General features: G+C 43.8%; 2 protein-coding genes across 4 annotated transcripts in view; one reads left to right on the top strand and one right to left on the bottom strand.

Moving 5' to 3' along the window:
* COL4A1 (collagen type IV alpha 1 chain) overlaps positions 1-14082 on the bottom strand; it is a 124487-nt gene extending 110405 nt beyond the window's left edge. The window contains exon 1 of one of the 2 annotated variants that reach the window (XM_030477906.1): positions 13676-14082. In XM_030477906.1, the coding sequence (XP_030333766.1) occupies positions 13676-13738 (63 nt within the window). In that variant the 5' untranslated portion in view covers positions 13739-14082. The remainder of the gene's footprint in view (positions 1-13675) is intronic. The other variant, XM_030477905.1, reaches the window with a different exon arrangement.
* The window catches only part of COL4A2 (collagen type IV alpha 2 chain), a 139754-nt gene continuing 128454 nt past the window's right edge, over positions 12720-24019 (top strand). Inside the window, exons 1-3 of one of the 2 annotated variants that reach the window (XM_030477904.1) lie at positions 12720-13612; positions 14370-14473; positions 14614-14674. In XM_030477904.1, coding sequence (XP_030333764.1) covers positions 14430-14473; positions 14614-14674 — 105 coding nt within the window. In that variant the 5' untranslated portion in view covers positions 12720-13612; positions 14370-14429. Of the gene's footprint in view, positions 13613-14012; positions 14108-14369; positions 14474-14613; positions 14675-24019 lie in introns of those variants that run through there. The other variant, XM_030477903.1, reaches the window with a different exon arrangement.

The following is a 24019-nucleotide window of genomic DNA, read 5'->3' as shown; positions in this document are numbered from 1 at the left end:
CTGAAAGAGATAAAGTGCCAGTGTCATAAAATTGTAAACAAAAATGAAGATTTTGGAAACAAGCAGGTGCACAGGTACTTTATTCTGTAATGAAAATAAAGGAGATGCTTCTGGTGAAAAAATCTTCATCAACAAATACAATATGCCAACATATAGACACAACAGCACAGGACTGAGAATAGTACAGACCGCAGCGCACAGGAGTAGTGTTTGGCTGATACTGCAGGTTCCAAAATGAAGTTGTTTATTCAAACTATTTATAATTTTAGAAAGAATTCTGATAAATAAGTACAGCGGTAATATTTTTATCATTACCCTAGCAATTATTTTACTGCCTATTCTCAGACAAAAATACATAATGTACATTTCTTTTGAATTTTTCTCCAAAATCTTCCTTTCCTGTTTTTCTCGATAAGGCCTGGGAAAAGAAACAAAACCAAAAAAACAAATGTCGCCTTTCATTCCTAAAAATTTTGGGCTGCTTTTTGCCCCAAACACATGTATTTCTGCATTTCACAGAGGTTCTAGATGCTGTGATTTGTACCAACTGTCAGTAGTCCTTAAAAAGAAACAAGACACCAGCTGGTCACAGCCACGAAACTTCATGGGTTTCAGCCAACCTCCCATTCTTAGTCCCTGTTCCCTGACAACACATCTGGACTAAAAGACTACCAGAAGATCTCTATCTCCTTTGCACTGTCAGAGTTACAATGAGGAGAAAAACAGGTACCAAGAAATACATACACAGTCTTTGAAGCTAGTCTGAAGTTTTCACTTAACAGTGAGAAATACTAAACCAAACTCTATAGAAAAAGTTGCCTTGCACTTTACTGACAACATTTTGGAAGATGTCTCTTTGTTAATGTCTTTATTATTTTAAAAAATCTCTGTTTGATGACTCAGCCTAGCGTCTCAGGAGGTATTCTTCCCTTTCTAATTTACCTTGATCACTACACCTACGTAGTTTCTCACTGTCAATATATCCAGAAGCTTTTAATAGCTTCCTGACATTAGACAATAGCATATATTTTCAAATCTTCTATTTAAATTAAATTTAAATATCAGCCCATCATCACTAAGTTCCAACATCAAAACAAACACATGAAAGAAATGAAGTAGTTAGACATGACATTGGACTTGCAGTCTAGGGAACTGAGTAACACTGGTTGAAATAGACAAAAACAGGCACAGGACATGTTTTCTCTCTTTCTGACCAGCCTCTTTTTTTTTCCCCCCTCTCTAAATCTGTTAATATCAAATAACCCTCAGACAACCAAGCTGACAAAACTAATTTTTCCTCTGCTGACTGAAACTGCTAGCCTAATTCTCTGCACACAATAATTCTTCAGTAACAGAAGTAATTTCTCATGCCATAAACAAAACGCTGAAACACCCTAAGAGTAAGAAAAGACACATACATCTTACTGACATTTTCTGGCTTTTCTGTAGCTTGTTCCCTCCCCTTTCTCATTGCCTGTAGGTTTTGAAGGGGATGCAACAGGAGTTGCTATTGCTCCCTATTGTAGTTAGCCAGAGAATTCAGCTTCGAAGGGGGCACTAGGCCGGGACAGGGCAGCGCTCCCGCTTTGGGCTCTACTGGAAATCAAACCTTTCCCATCCCAGCAGGATATTCCAAGAATGTGGAATCCCTGTTAGTCATCCTCAGGCTCATGGAAAGCAGGTGTGACTGCCAAGCATATGACTTGGGATGTGCAGCCCACCAGCTGATGCATACTCCCCTGACTCTCCTGTGGGATGAAGGGCAACAGGTACTGCTGCTGGTCCTGCAGGAGCACGTCACTGCTACTGGCAAGCCCAAGCCTCAGCCGCGCTCGTGCTTCAAATGCAGGAGGCAACAGCCAGGGAAGAAAAAGCCCATACGCCTTTTTCACACACCACAGTAAAGCAGGTGTAAGAGCAAGGCTGAAAGCCACCTATCCCACAGGGAGCTCAGCACACATGGGAAGGCATGGGGGCACAACTAAGTGCGGCCGTTGGTCTTACCCAGCCAACATTCCTAGAAATTATTTCTCTGCCCAGTTCATACCTCAGTATTTCACCACAATGCACAAAGTGCTTTGCCTCTTCTACAGCTCCATCCCTTTTCTGTCCCTCCAAGCACAGGCAGGCAAATAACTAACCTGAGGAAGCAGACATTTGCCTAAGATCAGGCTTCTCCATGACAGATCCAGTTTTACACTAAATGGGTCACTAAACAATTCCTGCAGCCAGTCAGATACTGAAGCATCAGCACCAAAATTCAGTCAAATAACTAATTCCTATGAATTACCTCACTTGATATTGGGCTATTAGAAATGGTATTGGGATTCATAATTGGTACCAAGGGAAATACACAGATCACTGCCCAACACCAGCAACAACTATGAGACTGGTTAATCATGAAGGTACATCATAGTTCTGCCTTTAGCATGGTGTGATTCAGATTTTAAAAATGCTTTCTTGGCAGCTTCCATATAATCTAAGGACAGGAATTCTGCACTTTACATAACATAGCAAATAGTGACAAGAAACAGATCACTTCACATGCAATATTATAAATTCTGTGTTAACTAGCGTTGTACCCAAGCTTTACATTTAACCTAGCATTCCAGAAATTCATTAGTTGTCTTTAGGTACAGAAAAACTTACATAAGAGGCTCACGTTCTAAGTACACCACAATATTCAATTCTTTTCAGCAATACTTTATCCAATAATATGTGCAACTTCACAGAGAACTCATTCTCCATCTTCATGACCGATTTGATATGATTTATGTATCTTTGGATTTAGAACTGTGAAATAATTTTCTAGACAGCTGACCCACATTTATTAGAAATCTCGGGATGTTAGCAAAAACAACACAAGACATGACATAACCACATATGCATCTTCCCATATCAATCAATTTCATACATTTCTCATGGAGAGTATAGATACACGGTGTGCCATATGCAAACCCGTCCCGTGTAATTGCCCATTACCATTGCAATGATGGCACTCATCTGAGCAAGCACACAGAGGAAAATGCAGAGCTTTTCACGTTCTGTTCATGAAATATTCAGACTTTAAACTGTGACAATAAATGGGGATTTACAAAAACAAAGAATTTTTTATGGGCCCTACAGTACAGGGTAACAGTCCAGCTAAAATAAACCTGAGCTGAACAGAAGATAGATACTCAGTATATGGTCTGTTTTGGCACTGCATTAAGTTCTGCACGCCTTTCTCTTTTATAAGCTAAGACGATTCTATTTAATTTTAACCATCAGGAGACTATTTAATAAAATAATATTGATATATCAAAATTAAACATATATAAAATGTCTTCCGCTGAAATGGGGTCCAGACTTACATGTCTGTCAATACACAGATGTGCCTCATATCATATGAGTGACTAAAACTGTGCATATAATTTGCAATTTGAAAACTCTGGACCAAAATCATAATACGCTGGCTTTCATTTCAAGCTGCACAGGGAACCATGTAAGTGTCAGCTCAGGCCTTAACACAGGTTCGGTTAGGCTTGATAATATCCTATATGTGTTTTGAGTAGTTGTAGTTTCTGAGGGCCTGGAAGCATCCAGAAATAGCCTACCTACAGGATCGCACAGACCTTTTCCTCTTGCTTTCACATTGCCAAGTCCATTCCAGCACCAACAGCTCCTGTGGTATTGGTGAGAAAGTGCCTCTGAATGCAAAGAAAGTGTTTAGAAAAAACACCTTTTAGTAGGTGTCTACGTTACCTTTATAAGACCGCGGTGACACTAACGGGTATGAGGCAATTACTTGGTAGGCTTGCTCCTTTGAGAATTTTATTTGAAGACATTAAGAAGAAAACATGAGCCTTATAATGATGGCACACAGAAGCATCCTCACAAAATAATCTTTCTCATTTTTGACTTACACAGTTTCCTGGCTTTGCCCTCTCACCATCGACTTCTTTGGTCTCCTTGCTGATCTAAGAAAAATCCTTCTACATCCTTAGCCCCTTCAACTACTTCAATCCTTCCACACCTTAGCCCCTTTAACTACTCTAAAAAGGAATTAAATGGAAGCTGAAATCATTATCAACTTTGAGAAAATTACTTTGTACCTGACAGGACAGAGGGCACTGAGCTAGAATCACTCTGAGGTTGGCAGTTGCCTGCCTGCAGGTCTCAGGGGCTACCATCCAAAGCTTTTCTATGCTCATGACGCATCCAGTCCGTTCAGGATCACAAGCTCCATCCCAACCAAGCACACCATTCCTGGAAAATGCATCAAAACGCGCCATCCACTGTTTGTCTGACCAGTGTGAATCAGAGCACATGTTCAAAGGCATGTCCCCAGCAAGATGGATTTGTTTTTCTGCATGATTTGGCCTACTATTTTGGCATTCTCTAGGGCGTGAGCCGAGACATTATTTAACCCAAATGGTACAACATTTGCTGAATCACCGAGGTCCATAATGGGAAGCGAGTTTTAAAATAGCAATAGAAAGTCACAGACAGTAGGATTACATTGCATAAGAATTAACAGCTCCAGAACCCATGTCTGAGTCCTCCCCCAGCTGTGATTTACCACTAATGATCAGAGGAACAACCCCTTCCAGACTGGGACTGCCAGCTGGGGGTCCTCGCAACTGGTGACAGGGGCCAGAAGCCAGAGTCAGCTCTCACAGTTGTGCTCCAGCTAAGCAAAACTAAGTGCAGGGCTCTAGCACTTGGCTTTTTCCTGCTCTCGTGACTTCTTTTTGTAATACCAGTTTTTGACAATCTCTTCTGATCCCTGGCTTCCGGGATGCTTCCTACCCCGGTTTCTACTCCAGCCGCTTGGGATAAGTCACACAGCCTTGACTCCTCAGACTCACTGTACCATTTTTAAAAAAAAGCATAAAAACACAGACTTCCTAGGATGATTTTAAGCTTTTTACTTTCTTCTCACTTACACTTATACCTCCTGCTATTCCCTGGTTTTCTCTAAATATTTCCATGCTGATTCCAAAACCTGAACTCTTCTTAACAAAGATATAGCCCCAGTCAACAGAATTCAGCTAAAGAAAAATAATAATATGATAGCTTCAGTAAATAAAAAAAAAAAAAACCAAAACTAAAAACTAAAATCGTAATTTCCCCAAAGCTGCAATATCACAAGCATTTAAGTAGTTTTAGTCTGTCTTTCCTGTTCTTACAAACTGTTAAAGCTACACGTGTATTTACAGCTAAAGTCTTATGAATTTTGGCCCTGAATACTGCTTGCACATGCCTCTTGGCTTTATGGCAGCCAGTATTTATCCTTTTTTATTCTGCTAGCAGATAACTGACTTACCATTGCCATAAAAGGGACAGAGCTTCAACCACAATACGAAAATTCCTGGAATGTTGGAGTCTACCCTCACCCTCACTTAGCTGATTTTTCCCTTAATATGTGCACTATGAATACAAACCATTAATGTACTAATTTTTCTTCAAACTTTTGTTCTAATTCTTTACAGCCCCGTAAGCCCATACCACTGTAATTTTTCAGCCTTATTTGGGTTTCATTACAATCTTAGGATTTGTTTCAATGCTTTTACATTACCAAATATTCAAACAGAAGTCTTCAGTAGACTAGAAAACAAGTTTTATTCCACTAGATAAATAACTGGACTAATAAGACCAAAAGACTTAAAATATCCAGTCAGCACATAGCTATCCAGTGAAAATGGGCTAATTTGTTTTATCCCTTAGCTACAACTGAAACATTTGTCATGACAAAAGAAGAAAAAAGAAGGACAAAAAAAAGAAAAGAAAAAGAAAGAAAAAACCTTTCCCATTCTGCTATCCATATACTAAATTAACACCCCATAAATTATCTATTAAAATAGAACCAGCTAATAAAACACTTTCCCCTAAGTTAGTTATTATTTGCATGAACGATAACATACTTCACTGTGAATTACCAACATGAATGCCTATAGAAATAATCATCACATAAGAATGGCATCAACTATAATGATGAGTTAGAACACTTTCACCCACTAAACCATTTAGAAATGCTCTATGGGGTTCATGTCCCAGTGTTATGACAACATCCTCATGCATAGAAGACATATGAGAGGGCACCTTGGCTAGAAGGAAGGTTGAGCACCTTGGTGAAACCACAGACCTCCCATGTAGCCAGAGAGATTATAAATCCCAGAGCAGCTGAGACAAATATGAGCAGAAAAAAGGCTGGACATTGTTTTTTAAAGGTGGTAGAGAAAATGTAATGTTAATTGCCTCGAGATATTTTCTTGTAACAAATGCTAGGGAATACCACCAGATCTCTAACACCTTTTTTAAAAGTTTGACATCTAGAACTGACTCATGGCTTTTATCTTATCTCAATTCAGAGATGAAACATGGAGTCTGCAAAATCGAGCTCTTCAGAGCATCTCTTCTGCTCCCACTTCAACAGCTGGACAGAGTTCTTCACTGGGGTGACAAACTTTACCTAAGACCTTATTTCTGCTTCCCAGTTGTAGTATTTGAAACGTTCTTTAAGGTATACATTGTCACATACGGTCAGGATAATGGGACAGTTTCTCCCACGCTTTATTTGTAAAAGGTTGCATCCCTTCTGAATATGAAAGATCTAACTCACTAGGTTTTTAATGAACATATTCTAATTCCTCCTACTAATCCCTGTGTATTAAACTAATTCTAGTATTTATTTTATAACTTTGATAATTTCTTCCTCCAGTTCCCTCTGAGCCATCTTCAAAACCTTCATCTCAAAATGTCATCTCTGTCACCAATACTAGCAGATGAAAGCCACAAAAAGATGAAAGAAAATTAATTATTACTTCACAATTTGTTTACTCCACACACTTGACAGCACTTTGTGTTATGTCCTTTACATTGTTCTGTTGAAGATGCACACCCTTCCTCAGACCATGCAAGAGGCTGTCTGCCAGCAGCAGTAAAGGTGAAGGCAGCAGGAGCGCACGTAGAGAGAAAAGGCAGAGGAAAGGAGGGGAACAGAGGATGTTTAGTAGTTCTTCTCCTGGATCCACCCAAAGAAACCCTCCAGCCTACATAAAATTCCATAAAAATAGCTGAGTTATTTTGCTAGAAACACAGTTACACTTTCTACGAATCAAGTTGGCACACTGTTGGAAAATCTTATGCCATTTATTTCAGAACACATGAGAGGACAGCATCCTTTTGACATGAAGGTAACATAAGGAAAAAAAGGAAAAAAAGAAACCCCATCCTTTTCCAGCTCTTCTATGGCTTCCCTTATTTCATCTTTGGCCATGCCTTTCTTATTATGTTACTCTGAGGCAATCCAGGCCAAAAAAAAAAAAAAAGGAGGTTTTTTTGCGGGCTCTGAGGCAAGGCTGACTCATCTGCACCCGAGCAGATTCCCAGGCTGCCGGCTCCCACAGCACCTGCTGCCTGCTCCCATGCCTCAGCACCTTGTACCACAACTGCACTGATGTCACTGAAACGCCCCAGCCCAGGTACAAAAGCAATTCTCACTGGAACCCAGAATTACAAGCTTTCAGACGCTTGATGACTTAGCAAATCAGAAGTGAAAAGGGGTATCTCCTACCCCTAGGCAGAGCTAATACAGTCTTAAGGCTTACAATGTTTTTTACCCGTGTTGGAAATGCAATGGGAGCAGGCACAAAGCAAAAAGTTTCCTAAAAAACACATATTTGAGACACTGGATCAGTCAAAGTGGTAATAAGTAAATCCAGAGCTAAACAGAGTATAGCAGAAGTAGAAGGGACTGGAAGCTAAAGTGCTTTCAAATATATAATACTGTACTTTTTCTTTTTTTCTATTTAGAAAGTTTATACAATCTCCTCCCTCTGTGAGAGAATATGTCAGAGATAAAAGAAGATTAAACAGTCTGGTTTTTGGTCTTCGAAACATTTACTCAAACCTGCCTACTTATATACATATGTTTTTCCCAATACTAAATAAAACCTTTAAGCTATAATGGACACAATTTTTCTCTGATGAAATCTTTAATCATCCTTTATCTGTTTATACATGCCAGAGTAACATCAGACAGTGGTTTTTTGCACTATTTACTTATACTCTTCATAAAGAACATTTGCCTTTTCCTTTAATGCAAGTCACTTCAGATTAGAATGGCATAATGGTAGTAATTGACATATTGACAATGTTTTAACTTGTTCTGTATTTTACTTCCACATTGTCCAAGATACTGCTATATAAAGGCTCTTGGGAGGGCTAATGCCACTTACTTTTCTGATGTATTAAATCACCAAGAATAATTCCAGCCAGCCACAATCCAGAGAAATCAAAAATTTATCTTCCCACAAACACCATTACATTGCTGCAGTACTTCACACCTTCAACTACTGACTAAAGGCACAGACTGCTATTCAAAGCAGGTCATAGCCCATGCCCAAATTCTTCCCTTTGACCAAATGTTGCAAGGTGTTAAGGGCCTTTGTGATGGGAAAGTCAACGGAAATTCTGGGAAGGGAGCACTATGTAACTTTCAAACACTGATGAAGTAAGTCAATTTATTCTCATGTTGAGGTTGTTGGATCTTCCTTTGTTTAGTCTAGTTCTATAAAAAGAACAATATTCATAAGCCTATCCCTAGAGATGGTTTCTGACATTTCAAACAATTGTCTTAGCTGCCTGCAGCAGCTATGATACATTTCTCTACCTGCTCAAGGCAGCTGACAGTATATACACCCAGCATAACCTCAGGCATTACATAGCCTAATTGTACCCCAGGATTATATATGCTAAGCAGATGAGCTGCAATAAAACACTGCAGTAGTCCTGCAGGCATCTGATACACACAAACGCTCAGAAATGAAAACTGTGCTACTTGGGATAATGGTCCAGAAACGCACTTGTGTGTGCTGACATTCATCAGCTGGCTCCAGGAATGAAGTTCACAGAGATGAGTCAGGACTGACTGCTCAGGGAGGCTCAGGGACTGCATTCTCCAACACAGCCAGCAGCAAACAGGTACGTTCTCCTGACTGTTCTCTCACAGTACCCTGTGCCATGATGCTGTACAGAAGGTGGCCAGAGGGAGAGGGGAAGTGGACAGGAAGGACAGCAAAGACAAGGACGTTCCCCAGAGTGACCCAGCCTGCCCCTTCATCCCCAGATGTGCTCATACATTTTGCTCTGGATACATATTGATCAAATGACTCCCCAGTGCTGGGACTGGAGAAACAAACCCACAACCACCACTTCCCCAGCAAGTGCTCCTCCCTGCAGGCTGGAAGGCTACCTGCCTGCCCAAGCTCTCATGGCCCTCTGTGGTACACTTTTGGACACCCCAGGTCTCATACCTCTTCCTGCCAATCCAGCTCACTCCAACAGGAGGAAGGGAAGTGCTGTACTTCTCTTCGTCAGACCCTCCCTCATCCTGCCATAGTCTGGCAGGCAAAACCAAACCCATGTGCCATTCCCCTTCAAGCCTGAGAGGTGCTTAACTTACTGGAAGTCATTTGGGTCTCTCCTTCTGGCCACATTTTCTGAATTGAAGTGACTGCATCTCCATCCTGAATTAAAACCTGTCAGGGTTTTTTGGACATCTTCTTGGTATTGACAAGTCCTTGAGGACATTCAGGGACAAAGATGCCAAATGGTCTTAGGGGATAGTTCTTTCAGCATCGAAGACAGCTGTCAGCCCTAGACGCAATAGCTGCAGAAGGCAGTCTTATTTCACTAGTAAAAGCACACCTAAGTGAAGCGCTGCCAGTCATTCAAACTCGGTCATACGACTTCTCTTCAGCCACAAGCCAAAAGCCCCAGTGGTTTTGGGGGGTTTTTTTGTCTGTTCTTGATTTATGTGTACTGTACATCTTCATCTCAATAAGTCATGTTTTTAGTGAAAAAGGAACCAAAAAATTATTCAGATTAGTTGGAAGCAATTTATTCTTTTAGGCCTAGAATTATGTGTGTCAGACTGCAGTCCCAAATACAATTCAAAAATAGGAGGGTTGACATGAGGAAGGCGTGAGGGCGATACAGCAGAGCTGCCTCTGCCTGGCTATGGACAGGGCACCACTCCCCAGACAGGGCTTGCACGGGGACAGGAACCTCCTGGCCTCCCACCAGCGCATCCCCAGCCGCCACCACAGGCTCAGCACAAACAGCACTACTGGAATCAGCATTGCCCTTGTGGAAAAAATTATGCATACTTCTATCAGTGTTTTGGCCTGCCTTCCCCTAGTCGCTGGACAGAGCTTGTTCTCAGCTCTGGCCCAGCTCCTGTTTTGCCAACACTAAAAGTGGAAAGGGAGATGGTTGGGAACTCAAGAGAGACTGCTAAGCCCAGATAGGGCATCTCCATCATTCCCCCAGGGGTACATGGCAGCCAGCCCACCCATTTGGAAGATGACTCGCCCCAGGGCTCACGCACAGCTGGAGAATCTTGCTCTGCTGCAGAAAGCACAGGGACTAGAGCTGCAGCGGCATCAACAAGGTACAGAAATGTGAAACCGGGATTTCCATGGCATTGTCATCTCTCAACCAAGCAGTACTAATGTTAGGAAATGGACTTTCTTCAAAGGAAATGGCAGCCTGAAGAGTGTCAGAAATGAGAGCCCCTGCAGAGATTCATCAAAACAAGCTTCTCCTGTAACCATCTCATGAGAGCAGTCTCTCATCCTAACCTGGAAACATCTAAATCTACTGCCCCTTCTTCCACTCTGCTCTCCTTACAATTTGAAAGTTAATCTCCTGAAAAGAACACAGAACAGTACAAAAGCCCAGATTGGCTATAATTAATACTTTAATTACAATTGGTCAACATAAAAAACACTGAGCTTCCAGTGCCACATCTGGATGTGGTTTACAGTGCCAGATTACAACCGGTGGGAGCTGCAAGGGAGCAGCTCCCTTTTCTGTACAGCGGCACGTGATCCTGACAGTAGCTGGCTCAAGGCTGGCTTTGCTACGTCAAAGCCTCTGAGAGAGCAGTCCTTCCAAATCTCCTTGTATGTATTTAATCACGGATATGTCAGCGATAAAACCAATTTTTCACTCTGCCAGCCCTGTTACACTGCAGAATCACCAACAACAACACAGCACGAGCTGCTTCTGCTACATTTGCATTCACAGATATGGTCTCAAGTCTCAATTAGTCACCCCTGCACAACACGATGCACATATGAAGAAACATTTTTTATTGTGATGGGATGGAGCACTAGCAACTAGGTTGCCCAGAGGGGCTGAGGAGTCTCCATCCTTGGGAGATATCTAAAACCCAGCTGGACATGCGTTGAGAAGTCTGCTGTAGCTGGCCCTGCTTTGAGCAGGGCATTGAACTAGATGATCTCCAAGGTGGCCTCCAGCCTCAGAGATTCTGTGATGAAAGCCACTGAGCAACTAAGAGCATGACAAGACTGTGGCTGCACAAATACAAGTTTTTAAAAAACGTAGCTAATTAAGCTATTTTGGGGAACCAGCACGACTTTTTGCAGGAGAAAAGTGGTCACCCCACTTAGCCTATCACAACCAGTACTGCATATAACCTTGCCTACCATGGTGTCCTCTGCTAACACAACTACTCTTTAAATGTAAACAGTGGGAACGCATTTGAGGACAATGTGAGCACTGGGCCAGCTCTGCAACCTCTCCAAAAAGTGAGAGGTCCTGCCCGGGTGTACATCCCGCCACACTTACTCAGAGCCATCAGACTAGCTTAAGGACCTCCGAAAAGAAACCCCACAACCACCACCCGCCCCTGGTATGCTGCAGGCCAACAGCAGTCTCCTTCACCTTGAGGGCATTTGCTAATGATGGGCAACAGCATGGAGCTGGGGACAACACCAACAGAATTGCATTGATTGAAAGGCCACCCATGTACAGCTGAAAGTTTATCTAAGGCAACAAAACTGCAAGGAGCTCAACTTCCACAGTGTACTTGTATTTCCCAGTGGTGCTGAATAGGAACTGTAAATCTGCAGTCAGCACAGCATAGAGAAAATAATTAATTATGAGGATAACTTCATAATGTTAATTATGAAGCACCAGATTATATTTTAAGGAATCTTTAACCATAGGACCATAGAATGGTTTGGTTTGGAAGGGACCTTAAAGATCATCTAGTTCCAACCTTCCTGCCATGGGGAGGAACACCTTCCACTAGACCAGGTTGCTCAAAGCCCCGTCCAACCTGGCCTTGAACACTGCCAGGGATAGCACATTAATAAAACAACCTGTCCCACATATACAGGACACTTCTAAAACAGAGCCTCTTCAGAGTTACAACAGAAGACCTGAAATTGTACAACTGATTCTAAAGTTTGTATCTTCTTCTAATAAGCACCTCTTCCCTACATAGTTTTCTGTCTTTGACTGACAGCCATGGTTTACCAAATGACTTCACTTTACAGCTCAAGATGGGAACATATCTCACAGACAGGTATTTATACCTCCAGGAATACCAAATTCAGAATGCAAATGTGAATCATTTACTTCAAAAGACTTTAATTAATGAAAATTAATTATATCCTGAAAGGAATACAGCTTAATCAGCTTAATGCCAAGTGATGGGTGAATCATGTCAGAGGTGCATCACCGAGTGATTTACTGCAACCACAGTAAGCCTGATACTATCAGCCTAGGAGCAACAGATAAGACATCACAAGTTCAGTGCATTTCTTCAGCTGATTCAAGGCATACATACCATCCCCATGGTCACATAGAGATATTATAGTTCATCATAGAACTTAATCTCATCTGAAACGGCAGAAAAAAAGTTTAAAATAACCCTTTCCCATACTTCCTCTACTGATTAAAATGCTAGTACAAGATCCTACATCTATAGCAGGAAGCACAACAAGAATCCATCTGCCCATGCCTACTGATGAGCTTTTTGCACCCCCGAATTTCACCAGGAGAGCATCAACCTAATCAAATGCAAAAAGCAAGGATACACGAAAAGATGACCCATTTCAAATTATTATGTCAACTGCCCTTTACTCAGAAGTACAGAAGGAAGAGCACAAACACTTCAGGAAAGAGAGTCCCTTAACTTAAGGACAGCGGATAGCTATTATCTCAGTGATAAAATTAGCTCCCTTAGCAAAACTTGCAGACTACTTGCATGCTTTCGATTTTAAACTGTAGCTCAATCTGCTCCATCGGGAGAGGTGCCAAAACTCAACTTTAACCATTAACAACATCAGGATCCTTCCTGGTCTCCAGCCTACTGCCCATCGCGGGGGTCAAAGGCAGCGAGCACGGCAACTGAAATCCAAGCAACCAAACTATTATTTTTTCTTTTTTCCCTCTCCTTTTTCTTTTTTCCCTACAAAAACTTTCTTTTTTCTTTTTAACCGTGGACACACAACTCGCTACTCTTAAGCCGCGGGTGGGTGCGCGCTTTATACTCCCTCCCCAGCCAGCGGCGCTCCGAGCCGAGCCGAGCCGAGCTGAGCCGTGGGAGGGCAAGCGGCCGGCGGGGCCGGTCCCGCGGCTGTAGCCGGGACCGCGCCGCCAGCTCGGGGGGAGGCCGCCCCCCTCCGCGCCCACGAGGGGCCGGCGAGCGGGCGCAGCGCCGCGGGTCAGCCGGGCATCCCCGCCAAGCCCACCTGGCCGCTCCGCGTTCCCGAGAGCCGAGGCCCCGCGCAGTGCAGGCGTGGGGCAGACCGTAAGCAGACCCCGTCCCGTCCCCACGCTGCCCCGTCAGAGAGTCCCTCGTCCGCGTACTCACCGCGGCAGACACGGCGCTGAGCTCGGCGCTCAGCAGCAGCCCGAAGCCCAGCCAGAGCCGCATGCTGCCGCGCACTACACCGCGCCGTCCGTCCCTTGAGCGGCGGGGCGCCGGCGGCTCAGTGTGGGGCTCCGCGGAGCCAGCCCCACATGCGCGCCGCTCCCCTCCGTGCCGGCCGCGGCGCCTGCAATGCTTCGGGGGCGACGGACTCGCCGCGCCGTAGCCGATGGGCGGTGGCAGCCCCCTCTCCTCCCCCCGGGCGGGGACCCTGCCTGGGAGGGCGCAACCTCGCCCGCTCCCGCTCCCCACTGGCCGCAGTTCCTTCTCCTCCTCCAGCTCCCGCCGCGGGTGGGTGGCGGGGGGAGGCGCGCCGCTCCCTCGCCCCACACCGCCGGTGCCGCCCGGGAGGGCACGGCAGCGCGGCGCGCAACGGTGCGGAGCGGGCGCGGGGCCGGGCGGCGGAAGGGGCTGGGGCTGGGGTTGGGAAGCAGCCGGGGAGCGGGGTTTGCTCGGCCTGTCGGTGTCCGGGCTTCCGCGGGTGGCTGCGGCGCGACACCCTCCTCTCCCTCCCCTCCCTCCCCTTTCCCCCTCCCAGAGCGGTGGGGCCGCTCCTTGCCCAGCAGCGGCGTCACCGAGGCCGGAGACCTCCGGCGGGGGGACCGGCGTTATGTGCGGGCTCTTCTCTGCCTTGCAGGGGCGGCCATCCGGCGGGAGGAAGCCCTGAGCCGAGCCTCTGGGCAGGGAAGGAGCGAAAATGGACATCTCGCAGCTTCCCTGCGCACCTATTTTTGTTTGTCAGTAAGTAATTCCGCTCGGCAGGCCTTTGGAAATAACTTTTTTTAAGTTGTATTGTCACCTTCAGCGGCAGAGTTTTGTCACGTGCTTGTTTTGCGCTGGCTTAAAACAATAATATCGTGTTTATTCACCTTTCCCTGCAGGGATCTGGGGCTTTTGCTGATCCTGATGGAAGTCGTGCTGTCAGCAGTCCAAGTGGATGCCGTAAGTAAAATGCCTTATGACTTTTACTGAGAAGAGAGGAGGAAAAAGCAGTTTCCTTGGTACCAGAAAGTGAGGAACTGCATTTTCCTTTGCCAGATGGCTTATCTATCATGCCATTAAAAGAAACAGCCAACAAATCATCTCTGCGAGCCTTACAGATTACTGCCTTCAACAACATGATGTTTAGCAGGGAAGCATAAGGCTTCAGTGACAGGTTGTTTGAAGTATTCCACTGTTACTTTTGCTCACATTGGGTAATTTGTTAAAGCAATAGCGAAGCAAGCCCCACAGCTGCTTCACTTTTGTCAGAAAAGCAAATGCAGTGCTATAGATAACAGTACTTTGGAGAAGTTAACCTGCAGGTTATCTTCAGTTAAGTACAGACCTCATGTGAGGACTGAGAAGCTGATGTTATGGCTATTACTTACACAAATAGAAACATGTTTATAAATAAATTGTTTAAATTAGATTGTTAAATCCAAAATAGGTAAGTCAGGTGCAGTAAAGGTGGCTTGGGTCATCATCACAGGGATGCGAAAGAAGTGAGAGATAACGTATATGGGGTGCAACATTTGCCTGTTACAAAGCTTAACTGGATTTTAATGGAAAGATTGTCTTTAATGCCAGTAGGCTTTGAATTAGGCCTTAATACAGCAGACTGAAAGGTTGCTCAGACTTGGTTTGTGACTGCATTTGTCAACGACCACATATAGGTAAAGCTTCGTGGTCATGTGCAAGTGGGACCTTGATTACATTTTTTCTTAAGCTATCCTACTTAGTTTTCAATCCTACTGTCTTCAACTTTCATCCCCTTTTTATGACTTTGCGCTGCTTCAAGATATCCGATGTGGTTACACCTTTGTGGTGAGATGATATAATATATCAAGGAATGGGAAACAGTAGGGCTTTTGCAGCAGGGGTTGTGCTACATGACAGTTCTGCAGCTGGCACGCAGAGCTTGCCCATTGGTCTGCATGGCTGCTTGATGTCTTTACATCATGGCTGAGCAAGTGCAGTCAGGCTGGGGACCCTCAGCCCCATGGGGAGGGACACCAGCGAGGACATCCAGTGTCACATGCTACTTTTCTTTGCCATATTTTGATAGAAACATCATTCTGCTGAGTAGCGCTAAATGGATGATAATATTACCACGTGCTGCTGAGACCAGAGCAGGCTGATGATAATGCAAGTGGTTTAGGCCCAGTAATAAAATCAGTGGGATCAGTTGGCATAAAAAGGCAGCATTTGTGGTATGACTCCTATTTTTGTGAAGTTGTGCTGTAGCATGTGTAGCATGATAGCTGTAGCATGGGTTAATTCATTCTCCTTCATGTTCTTGCTTGTAGACTGAAGGCTGAGGCATTAGTATTAGGGGCATACTGAAGAGGTGTTTTGAGCTACCTCAGTTAGTGGATGCAGTCTGGTCATGGCTGCTTGAATGTCTACATGCTGTTTTTTCCCCAAGTATCTTGGAAGAGCAAATTTGTGTGCTTGAAGGTTGTAATTCCATGATTTAACAGCTCCTAAGGTGGTGGCTGTGTAGGAGATGAAATGCCACAGTGAATGTGAGTGAGGAAGTTTGGTCATGTTTCCATGAAAAATTAGAACTGCATTGCCACCAAAATATTTATCCCATTTTCCACCCGTATGCCACTCCCTTCCCTTGGCCAGCACAGGTCTTTCTGTAGTTGTGTGGTGAACTGCATTGGAAAATTACTCGTTTAAACTAATCACTACCCTAAAAGAGAAGAAGGGTGAGAGCTAACTTTAGCCTGGATCAGGTCACCACTCATATTCATAGAAACTTGGGTTGGCACAGGCAGCTGGGAGTGGGCTTGCTCCTTGCAGTGTGATAGCAGCACTGGGCAAGCGTGTTTGCACAGATTTTGCGTGTGTGGGAAGCTGCAGCACCACCGGAGTGATTGCAGGTGGGCTGCTGGCAGTCGTATTCTTTACACTGTAATCCTGTTTGTCACACCGAATCTTATACTGTTTGTTACACAGATTGATGTGCTAATGAAATTATGAAGTGTTTTATTAGCTTGGATTAAAAAAGAACTGCTATGAATTACTAAATTCTGTGGGACCAGATCTTAAAAGTCATGGTTCTGCCTGTTATGAGACAAGTAGAGCTTCTGGGTTTGACAGCCATGTATATGTGAATGAGTTACAGTTGCTGGAGATAAGTGTTGTTGAATGAGTAAATTGCACATAGTAAGAAACTGGAATGAGATTAAGAAGAAAGCCAGGATGAAGGGAAAGAGACAGAGCGGAACTCAGAGCATTTGACTGGAGGCTACTGTTAGCTGTTAGGGAGACGGATGTTCCTCAGCAGAGAAAGAAATGAGAGGAAGAAAAAGAAGGATGTTTAGTATATCTGAGGACTGGGGAAGAAGAAATGATGTCTCTGGCAAGAGGAGATGCTGCTGGTTGCAGGCTTGAAGAAAATTAAGGAAGAGGAGTCCCTGAATGGAAATACTAGAAGAGACAGACAAATGGAGTGTGGATCAGGCCCCAGTTATCTTTAGCACTCTTTGGCATACACTGACTGGTGATGTTAAAAGCCTTAAATAACTTTGGAACTAGTCTAAATTGTAGATTTAAGAATTCATGTGGCTTAGATAAAATTAAGTTGTATTAACTACCCAAAGATTAGCCAAGTTTGCATGTTTCTTCGCCCTCTTTCTGTCCCTGCAAATATGTTGCATCCAAAATATAATGCTTGGATTATTTATTTTTTTTCTTGTCAGATAGAATATGTCTTCTGCTAATGCTGATTTTTATTTATTTTTTTGATTTTGTATTTTCCAAAGCACACTTCTTCCTAAGTAGCTTTGTAACGTGATTACTTTATTGGTGCCCCCTTAGTACATTTTTTTAAACTGCCCCTAATGCAAATCATTTGGTTTTGTTTTTGGTTTTGTTTTTTAGCTTTCCAAGCTGTATTCCACTGGGAGCAATGGAATCCCCGAAAAGAAAGCAATGACTGTCAGATAAAGAAATTTGAGAGAGAATAAGTTAGACTAACATTTTTGCCAAAATAACCACAACTAACAGATCAGAACTGACAATTTTAAAGGGAGAACAGATATTCAATATAGAAAGATTTATATAGAAAGAAAATAAAGTCGAAGTAGTTTACGGGATATAATTCTCTTGCATTCTGTGACGTTGTGAGAGGATGTTCTAGTAGGAATGGCATCAAAATGGGAGAAGCAACAATCCTTAAAAAGAGAAGACAAAACCAACAGTACTATGTACTTCTTTCTATCCACTTCATAGTGAAATTAGTTTGGTGACATGGGTGCCTAAATTATTGCTCTGAGTTAAAATGTGTCAATGTTCTGTGGCTGTCCTGCATCCAGGTTTTCCCAGATGTGTCGTGTTTCCTTCCATCTAGAAACTTTTGTCTGGCTGAAAGGGGAGGACTTTTTACATTAACCCAGGATTTCCAGGCTGAAAGAAGCCAGGGTAGAGTAATCACTCAGCCCATCCTGCTCGACATGTCTACTGTGAATGTATCACAGTGTGCAAAATATAATAGAGTATGTGTTCTTCCCAGGTAATCTAGGAATGAGTTGTCAATCTGGCCTATCAATTTCTTCTGTGACATTTCTTAGTGCATACAAAGTGAATCTGTCTCTTCCTGGAAATACCAGACTCCCTACCTGTGCACTGCTTCAGCAGTAGCTCTGCCTTTTGCCTAGGAGATCCCAAAAAAAGAAACATTACAATCCTATTTTAGAACAATTTCATTTGAGGCATTTCCACACTGGCAGACATGGCTTATTTATGCCTATTTAAGTAAGTGTACAGTTTGGCTCATCTTTGGGTAAGAGTGGTGTTCTGTAAGAAAATCAGACAGAACAGTGATACCTTGCGAAAAACCCCAGCATTTTGGGGAGCCTCCAGCATATCTGATCACTTTATTCAAAATTTCTTTGAACCTTGAAAGAATTATTGGGTGGTTCAGAGAGGAGGACTCCTACATTCAGTCATGGCGGTGTGAAGATGAGGCAGCTCTGACAAAGAACTGTGAGAAGTGCTGAGTGAAGGAGGTGGCATCCAGACAGCTACATAAGGCAAAATCCCTCACTTTCACCAGCACCAACAGCCATGCCTTGATCTGGTAGTGGTGTTTCCATGCTGAGGGTCACAGCGTGCATCATGCTGTAAATGGGCAGCAGGATGGTTGCCAAAATGGGGTTTTTACTTTTTCTTCATCAGACTCAGGATTTTATGTGTCAGCATCGTATGATGTCAGGCAGACTAACACACTCACTGCAAGTATTGCATACATGGAAATGTGGTCATGTTCCATAGCTTTAAAATCGTGTTTCTGGTCCTTTCTTTCTCGTATGCTGTCTGCTCCACTCATCCGTAAAAGAATTTCCTTAAATGTCTCTTTCCCTTACTATTCCTCAAATTCTTCCTTGAAATTCTTTTTTTTGCCATGCCTATGAAACCAATACTCATCCTAAGTTCTTATTAATTAATCATACTTCCTAGGAAGATTTCTTTAAGAGCCGTTTCTGCTATATCTGTGTGGATTAAATTAGAGACACTATTCTTTGTGTACACTTATATCCTAATAGTGATCCAAGTTACTCATTCTACGGCTAAAGACAGGTTACAATAAAAGCCTCGTGTCTCCCTGGAGTTAGTGAGGAGAAGGTTCTTGCACATGTCCATGTTCTTTAATCTCCCAGTGCAAAGCCACTCATAGATTCTTTACTCACTTTTTCTTGTGAGTAGATCAAAAGCATGCTTAATGAATGTCTGCAATAATATATACAGAGTGATTCTATTTTTAAGAGTTATTACACAATATATCATATAGTCATGCTGTGTTTGGTAGAAGAAGAGACAGTTCTGTCAACTTTCCATATTTCTCAGAGGTTAAAACGTTGATACTGAGAGACAAGAACAAGGTTAACTATCATGTAACAAAATGATCTGTTATTTTTGTCACATTAATCTGAAAGTAGGTGAAGCAGTTTCAAAAATTCAGCATCGCTTTTCCTTGAGCATTTAAAGTGGTATATCTGGGTTTTACTGTGTAGTAATTGCACCACAGGAAGCCTTTATGCATTATAGTACTAAACCTAGCATGTAGTTTTTTAATTTTGTGCAAAAAAGTTATTTATAAGTCCAAACAGATTTGCCTTACCCAAGATGTAAAGCTGCATTGTGGCTTATTCAGTTATGCTGTAGCAAACATATTTGTTATAAATATTTTAATTCTGTAGTTAAAAGCACAGTTTGCATCAGTGGATTTTTTTTTTCCTTCTTCTTTTTGCAGTAATGAATTTCTTGTTTGAGACCAGACTATTCTTTATTAGTTCTTTGCTTTTGTTTTTCCAAGCCAAAAATTGGTCAAGGAGTGGAACATTCTTCATATTGTATTTTATACCGATCCAAGATCTTGGGAGAGTTCAAAGTTAATTTAGTAGCTTACAGTTATGATATCTTTCCTTGCCAAAGAAGGCAGCTTGTCTTCTCTAACCCCTTCTCCCTTAGGAAACAAATGTCTCGCGCTATTGGCAGTACCTCATTTGCTCTTAAGGAGCAAAAAACACAGTGAAATTTGCAGTATTTCCTGATGTTTATCAACAGTTATTTCTTTAAAATGGCAGCAGCTGGTTGACAGCAGCGGTTGACTCAGCTCACAGTGAATGTATGTGATTTTTATGATGCAAACATTTCTGAGTGACTAAAGACTGACGTGATTGATTTTCATTTGGCCTTTTTTGTCCATTTGGAAGCTAAGGTGCTGGAGTGAATCACAACCTTGCAAGGGTAGCACCCTGTCTTCAGACCCTAGAAACAATGTGTAGCAAGGGAAAAAGCTCTTGCAGAGACATGAACTTGCATTTCATGAGTAATTGCACATCCTTCAGCTGAATCATGTTTTCGCAGCATGGTTTCCTCTCTTTGACAGTTAGTGTTTGACAAGGCTGCTGCATCTTCTGAACACATGTGCTTTTGCATCATCTTTCACTTTTGCCTTTACACTTGTACATCGCGGGAACGAGGGGTGATGCAGATGTTGTTTACCCAGCCTAGGCTGCTGCCCCACATGGGTAGGGAAGACGAGAGGCAGGAGATGGAGGCAGGGCCCTCACCCTCCTGCGGGTCCAGGTGTGGTCACTGGGGTCAGACACAGCCCTGGAGGGCAGGGCAGGACCATGGAGACAGAGACCGGCCGAGGTTACACTGGGATATCAACACAGGGCAAGGTCGGGGTGGCCCATGGCTGACCACAGCTCATGCCGGCACCAAGGCCCGGCATTCAGCGATCCGCCGGCGGGCCGAGGGGGAAGCCCCACTTCTCACGGCCTTTTTCCCACACAGCTCATTTCACACCGCCATGCAGCGCAAGGGGAGGCCGTGCAGCTGCACCAGGAACTGGCCTTGTGCCCGGGCGGCCGGCTGGCCCCGGGGCTCCCCTGGGGCAGGATGGGGAGCGGGGCCCAAGGCACTGCCAGCGGTGGAGGCGGACGGCAGGTCCGGTGCTGGGGGAAGGCTGGGACAGGAAACGCGTGTGCTGGAGAGGCAGACGTGTGAGCTTAAAGTTCAGTGGAAATTATAGGGAGATAAGCATGTTTCTGGAAGGCCCAAAGAGGATTTCAAAACTGATCAAAACCTCCTGTATGAATCGAAAGGGCGGCATTATTTGGCTTTTCTCTGCCTGACAGAGTTCTTCAAAACAGAACTTTTTGTCAAGAAAAAAAAAAAATGGATTTTCAACCTAAATTTACCAATGAGTTCTATTTTTATTTTAGACATGCCAGATCAGAAGAACATTTAGATCATATCGGTTACCGAGAATGTACACTTACTGGGATATTTATTCATAAATGGTCCCAACCTTTATTTTGAAGTAGCTTTCTGAAGTCAGCAAGTAAAGATCATTCAGATAAATGGGGCTTGGCTTATTTTTGGCAGGTCTTAGCTGCAGATCATGCCCACACCTCTCACCATTGGCTGGTGGAACTAAGTAATAAATTCTTTATTCCAACTATACTTGTCCTTTGTATTTCACCAGGCCTTTAAAGGTTCTTTGCTGGCCAAAATTATCTCCTGACTATATAAGCAAGCTGTTTACAGAGGGGTTGCAGGGGGTGTCATTCTTTTGTGTGTGTGTGTTATTAGAAAACAACTAATTGCCTTAGGTTTAAGCACAGCTCTGAGCTCGTGAGTCTTTACGTCCAATGCAGCTCCTGGAGTTTGTGTTCTGGCTATTGGTGCCTGACATGGCAGCAGAGCAGCACAGCTGCCCTTCGGCCTGTCCTGTGTCCTCATCCTCATTCCTGCTTCTGGCTCAGCAGGAAGCTGACCTCCTCGCTGCATGCCCTGGGCTCCTGTGGAATGGCAGGGTTGGAAACAAACCTGCTCCTCAATGGTGATAAAAGAAAAAGGAAAAAGAAGCATCTGTACAAATCAGCGGTTCACCACCTGTGCTGCAGGAGTGTCCGTTGTCAGGTCCTGCCCACACTTCCTGTACCTTGCAGCCATGGGGAGCAAAATCATTTCTTAAGGCAGGAAGCTGGGAAAACTCAGTAGGCTTTCCCAGCCATGCTCATGTGTGCCTCGCTCTTGGCACAGTGCTGGCTCTCCTTGCTCTGCTGTGTAGTCCCCAGGCATGCTGCAAACAGATGAGGAAAGGCATTTTTACATTTGAGCCGCTGACCCGCCCCGTAATTGATGTTCAGCCACCTGGTCCAAGTCTCACGGCACCCCAAACACATGTGTGGAGACAGTGGGGAGCAATGCTGGGAAGCAAGTGGAGCTGCTCACCAGGGCTGCTGGCGTGTCCTGGGCTGAGCTGCAGCAAAGGGAGTGGGCAGAAAGGAATGCGCAGGGCTGGGAATAGCCACTGGGGCCGTGGAGCATGGGAAGCCTGCATATCTCCCCAAGCCGTCAGCCAAATAAAGTCTGCTGGAAACAGCCCCAAACATCTTTGCATGACACTTGGAAAATCTTAAGTGACACTGGCCGGAAGAAGGAAGTGAACAGGGAAACCTAAGCATTTTCCTTGCAGTGTGGGGCTGAAGCTGGGTTTTTCCCAAGTGCTTTACAGGTGTGTGGTAAGAGTAGGTGTAATGGAATAGATATAAAGTTACTCAAATCTTCTGTCCTTTGTACATGCCCACGAGGTAGCCAGAACATCTGTTATCTCTTAACTCACTAAAAGCCTGCGGCCTACTTCCTCTCTGGCTGCATCCTTTACAGTAAACCACAGAGTCCCAGGTGTGTTCTCTGCCCTCATGGTCAATTGGCATGGTCTGTCCATGACCATAACAGTAATTAGCCTCCTTAGTTTCCAAAGCAGGGTGGCCCCTTAGAGACTGCCTGTGGTCCTTACAGTATGCTGACTCCTGCACCATGCCCAAAAATGTCTTTGCTGAAGCAAAGCAAGTAAAAGCTTCCTAGCCCAAGCAAGAGGCATGCATGGGACCTTTCTGATGGTGAAAACGGTACAGATGGTCAGGCAGGGGCTACTTGATGCGTTAATGTAGAGCATGTGTGCCTCAGACTGTGGCATGAACTGCCTGGAAGTTAGGGCCCACTCTCATTTCTTGCATGCATCAGTGTATTGAGTAGTTTTACCTGAGTAGGGATGAAATAGATCAACTGAGTTATCTTGCAGTCAGGTGCAGAAAGTGCCAGTTAGCATTCTGAATACTTGTAGTTTGCTTTGCAACAGTATTGCCATGTCACCCACTCAAATAAGAAATTAATGCCAAGGAAAACCAAAATCCCTTCTGATACTTCTGTTTTAAGCTTTATGTGATCTTTCATGGCATTATCGTGCCCTATTTGTTGATATCTACATCATGTAAGTAAAAGGGCAAAAATAAGCATGTGAATGGCAACAGGTCACAAACCAAATTGCAAAAGCAGAAGCACCAAAGCACCATTTACTAGTCCTCTTTGTTGTGCCTAAGCATTTGGGAAAATAGTCCTTCCCAAGGAAAAGGACAGTGACTGGAATATGTAGCACTTGGCTACATGCTTGCTTCCTGGTGCCTTATACTGCACTCCTCAACTGCACTTTGATCTGCTCTTGGAGAGTATGAACACTGCAGTGCAACTCCATGAACTGTCTCCCTCTCCCGAGAGATTTTCCATCTACCTGGAATAACGGTCGCTTGTACCAGGGGAATGGCAAAAATGTGCTCCTTTACCTTCTGGTTTTAGAATAAAGTCAAGGACAGGTGAATAGTAGAAGGCAGGGGTTTTAATTGTCCTCGTTTGATGTGAACTGGGGTTTGTCAGTTGTCAGTTACACCGTGCCAGCTTCCAGTCTAGATTTCTTTCTTACTTTTCTATTCCAGTCCT

Source organism: Strigops habroptila, chromosome 2 (assembly GCF_004027225.2).
Source record: "Strigops habroptila isolate Jane chromosome 2, bStrHab1.2.pri, whole genome shotgun sequence".
Classification (NCBI taxonomy): Eukaryota; Metazoa; Chordata; class Aves; order Psittaciformes; family Psittacidae; genus Strigops; species Strigops habroptila.
The sequence above is the reverse complement of the archived record's forward strand: the minus strand, read 5'-3'. Positions and strand labels throughout refer to the sequence as shown.